Below are 5,000 nucleotides of genomic sequence, written 5' to 3'. Positions count from 1 at the left end.
AAAGAAAACACTCGTGTACAGTATTTTTAGATCTGCGTGCGTTCGGTGTTAGTCTAATAAAAGCGCTGCCTGTCATTAATCAAAGAACAAAAGAAAATCATTCACTGATCTTGACTGAGTATCTTTAATAACTTTAATTAATAATCTATATTTTATTTATGAAAAGAAAACAATGCAGTGTTTTTAAACTTTTAATTTGTTTCTGTACCTGAAATTTAGTTCAGTTGTATTTAATTTATGCTATTGCTAATTGATTTGTTTGTTCCTATTTTATTACTGACTGTTAACTTGTCTTTAACACTTTAATATTTGAAATTTATATTAGTCTAGTTGTTTTTGCAGTGGTATTTTTGTTAAAAGCATTGATTTTTGCTTATGTTATTCAGCTGCAACAGAATGATTTTTAAAGACACAGAATAAATGTTTGACATCTAAGTGTTTGACTTACTTTTTTTTTTTTATATTGGATTTTTTTTATCTTATTGGTATCGAAACTAGGAATTGATAAGAATCGGAATAAATAAGCAGAATCGGAATCGGAATTGATCAAATTCAAACGATACCCAACCCTACATACATGTTCTTAATATCAAATATAGATCCAACCATATGAGTCCAGTGTCTTTACAGCATTAAATTGTGCTGGTTTAAGTTCTCTTAGGAAATTATATAGGGCCCATTGAAATCCGTTTATTTATTTATTTATTTCCCAAAATTCTGTTTTTTCCATTTAAATTTTTCTGGATTCCTTTTTTTCCGTTTTAATTTTTTAGACTCCATTTTAATGGTTAAATTAAAGTTTATTAATCAAATAGCATGTCTTGAAATCATGAAGCTTATAGAGTTTAACAGCAATTTATTAAAAGCTTAACAAAAGTAAAACATTTTAGTGCCCTATAAAATAATTTATTTTTTTCTAGTAATCAAATGAAGGCATACAACAATAATTAAATTTTTTTTGTAATTTCAATGGAAATTAAACCCTTGGGTTACCTAAATAAACAAATCCATCATTAAGAGGTTTTTAACTAAAAGGCCATAATCCATAATAACGCTTCCTCCAGAGAAAAAGTGTTCTGGTCTGAATCAGGAGAGAAATCTGCACAGATCAAGCAGCGTTTAAACAGCTCTAAACTAATATGTGGCTGGATTTTGATGTGAGAGACAACAGCAGATGCACTTTTTCACTGGAGGAAGCGTTATTATGGATTATGGACTGTTTAGTGACTGTTTAAGGACAGCTTTTCACTTCTCAAGATGTACGATGGCAGAGATCATGATCGTGAGCTGATCAGCGGTGGGTTTGTGTGAGCGTATGTACAGATGCTTTAGTTTGAAACTGATGTGAGGTTTGTCTCTTGCTATCAGGGGGCTCTGAACATCAACGATCGCATGATTCCTCAGCCCAGAGCTCTTCAGCTGTCTGTGGAGAAGCTGAGCAGAGACGCTGCGTTCCTCATGGACTGCGGCACCGTGAGTACACACTCACATGCACACGCACACTAACTCACACACTCTCACTCACACACGCACACTCACACGCACACTCACTCACACACTCTCACTCACACGCACGCACGCACACACACACACACACCCACACACACTCTCTCACACACGCGCACTCACATGCACACTCACGCACACTCACTCACACACGCACTCACACACACACAAGGGCGTGTCTACGTGGTGGCCAGGGGTGGCACCGGCCCCCCCCTGAAATTTGGCTGGCCACCCCAGGTGCCCCCCCTACCAGATGTCTTGCGATAGGCTTGTTTTTAGTAAATTTTTAACTGCATCTGGCAATGGCGGATCCTGGCATGTGTAGGCAGCTGCCTATGGCCGCTTGCTTCTCTTCTTTATACTTAATTTTAGGCAGTTTCTATAGTGTGATCTTAATGTCACTCACGCGCACACACGCATGCACACACACACACACACTCACACGTACATACTCACACACACACATACTCTCACTCACTCACACACACAGACTCACTCACACACACAGACTCACTCACTCACTCACACACACGCACACAGACACTCGCACACGCACACTCACACCACTCTCACACACACACTCTCTCACACACACTCGCTCGCACGCATGCACACACACGCACACTCTCTCACACTCACTCACTCACTCACACACGCACACACACTCACTCACACGCACGCACGTACCCTCACACACACGCACTCTCTCACACACACACACACACATAGAATAAAAACGACAGATCATTTCCATGTGTTTTTGCAACAAAATTACGTTTTATTACATACGGAAAGCACTTACTCTATCTCACCCGCTCTCTCCCTCACAGACGCACACACAGTTTGCACACACGCTAACATACGCGCTAATGTTGTTAACGCTACTCTGTCGATTTTATCAGTATAGTTTAACAACTTAAAAATGACATGACTTCTCACATGCGAAGTAACAACGGCACTGTTCTTGCAGAAAATTAACTTAGTTTCACTATTACTAGAGACATTGCTGTCAAACACTGTTGAGAGACACACAGGCTCTGAGAGATACATCATCTCTCTCTCTCTAATAACTTAGTTATTAGCTGCATTAGTCTGCTATCAACGACTCAAGCCTCCGTTACTAGGTCTAAAGTGACGTTGTGGAATTAGCAACAGAGGCGTTGGATGAGATGCATAATAAATGTGTGGTAACCGTAGTATAAGCAGAATAATTGACTTCGGTCCGTTGAATTATTAGAAAATAATGCACACCCGAGGTGCAACTGTAACTCCACTTCACATCGTGACCGTCGTCACTTATTCCTTACAGAATGATCAGGACATGAGAACAGCTGATGAGCTACACATCTTACTGACTCACTAATGAAGCTTCTGCGAATAAAACAAGCTTTGAGCCTGGACAAAAAAACAAGTTCTAACAAGATGAACATTTAAGGATAATGTGTACAGCACTTATGCAGCTTTTCACAAGCATCATAATTACATGGACATGAACTATGTGTTGTTGTGTGACCGCTTCTCCTCAGGTCATGTATCTGTGGGTGGGAAGAAACTGCAGCCCGGTGTTCCTCACACAAGTGCTGGGAGCGGACAGTTATGCTGACGTTCCTCTCAACATGGTAAACTCAATCACAAACACTGCATTGTTCACTTACCTTACAAAACAATGCCGCTTTTCTACTAACAACTCACTTTGTCCAACAAGTGTTTTTTTATATTTTTGCATATATCTCTATCACTTACGAATGATTGCAAATGTTGCTGTTCATCACTGCTGGACCTCATTAGAAATTATTTCATTAAACCTCATTAAAACATTTGGGGAAGTCGTGGCCTAATGGTTAGAGAGTTGGACTCGTAACCCAAAGGTTGTGGGTTCGAGTCTGGTACAGGCAGGGATTGTAGGTGGGGGGGAGTGAATGTACAGCGCTCTCTCCCACCTTCAATACCACAACAGTGCCCTTGAGCAAGGCACTGAACCCCCAACTGCTCCCCGGGCGCTGCAGCAAAAATGGCTGCCCACTGCTCCGGGTGTGTGTTCATGGTTTGTGTGTGTGCACTTTGGATGGGATAGATGCAGAGCACTAATTCCGAGATGGCTGGCCACTGCTCCGGGTGTGTGTTCACTGCTGTGTGTGTGCACTTAGGATGGGTTAAATGCAGAGCACTAATTCCGAGTATGGGTCACCATACTTGGCCACATGTCACTTCACTTTCACTTTCACTTTTCACTGAAAAATTATTTCTTGGTTTTATTGGTGGTATTTTATGTAAATAAATGCTGTTTAATGTTATCGCCCTTAATGAGGTTGTTTTGTGCCAGATAATATTGCTCTGATGCAGGCCATTTTAATCAAAATGTTGTTTGCCCCTCAATGGCTTCAGTAAATTGAACATGTCAGTAGCTCAGAGTTCAGCTGACTGATTTTTCAGCAGCAGTATGTGCTGCAGGGTTCCTACGAGTTTGTAAAACTATGAAATTTGATTTGAGTACTTTCCAGGTCTGGAAAAGCATGGAAAAAAAGAAAGCGGAGTATGAAAAAAATATTTGCATTTCCAGTCTTTTTCCCCTATTTAGTTTTCTATAATAGAAAATTTAGAATTTAATGAAAATAAATTTATCATACAAGAAGTGTGTTTTCATAGCAGCTGTTTAATGATTCTTTAGCGACTGAATGAATTCAAGGTGCACTTTTTCATTATGCAAAAATGCAGGTTATAGGTGTTTTTCTTCTCACGATGTTCTTAGCACCATATTACAAAGTCTCTAAAGGGATTTGTGCAAATCTCTGTGTGTGCAAGTATCGAACTCGATACCCAGCCCTAGTGTGCACGAGAAACCATTAAACTTAGCAAATAGGATGAAGCTGACGGAGTCACCTATTGCGCCATCAGCCCATTTCATGGTGTGGTTTCTTGGCCGCCACACAGTATGAGTTAAAGTAGACTTAAGGCCTTGAAATAAGACATACTGCCCTAAAGAGAGCCACATTTTGAACACTTTTTTTTTTACAGTACCAGTCTATTTTATAGACCTTTGAACTTGGCAAATAGGACAATGCACAAAGCCTTATTATGCCATCAGCCCATTTCGTGTCATGGTTTCTCCACTGTGTGTTAAAGTGGACATTAGGCCTTGATATTAGAGGAACTACCCTAAGGAAAGCCAGTTTCTGAGCAAATAGATCTCTATTAATTCATGTGCATCCATGCTCTCATTTTCTCCATAGTAAAATGTCTAGCAAAAGTCTGTTTTTTTTTTTAAGGAGCTCTGTATGTTGTCACTTCGAGAAAATCAATGAATAAACCCCTGAGAAAATAAAAATATTTACAGATGACCATACTACAGGTGCATCTCAATAAATTAGAATGTCATGGAAAAGTTCATTTCAGTAATTCAACTCAAATTGTGAAACTCGTGTATTAAATAAATTCAATGCACACAGACTGAAGTAGTTTAAGTCTTTGGTTCTTTTAATTGTGATGATTTTGGC

The 5,000-nt window shown here is 39.5% G+C and overlaps 1 protein-coding gene across 1 annotated transcript in view; it reads left to right on the top strand.

Annotated features, from left to right (window-relative positions):
- The window catches only part of LOC107757847 (protein transport protein Sec24A-like), a 31,968-nt gene that overhangs the window by 18,946 nt on the left and 8,022 nt on the right, over window positions 1-5,000 (top strand). Inside the window, exons 18-19 of the mRNA XM_016575443.1 lie at window positions 1,369-1,473; window positions 3,033-3,125. Of these exons, the coding sequence (XP_016430929.1) occupies window positions 1,369-1,473; window positions 3,033-3,125 (198 nt within the window). The remainder of the gene's footprint in view (window positions 1-1,368; window positions 1,474-3,032; window positions 3,126-5,000) is intronic.

The sequence above is a fragment of the Sinocyclocheilus rhinocerous genome, unplaced genomic scaffold (assembly GCF_001515625.1).
Source record: "Sinocyclocheilus rhinocerous isolate Xijiao unplaced genomic scaffold, SAMN03320098_v1.1 scaffold2338, whole genome shotgun sequence".
In the NCBI taxonomy this organism is placed as follows: Eukaryota; Metazoa; Chordata; class Actinopteri; order Cypriniformes; family Cyprinidae; genus Sinocyclocheilus; species Sinocyclocheilus rhinocerous.
This window is presented reverse-complemented; position numbering and strand designations above follow the sequence as displayed.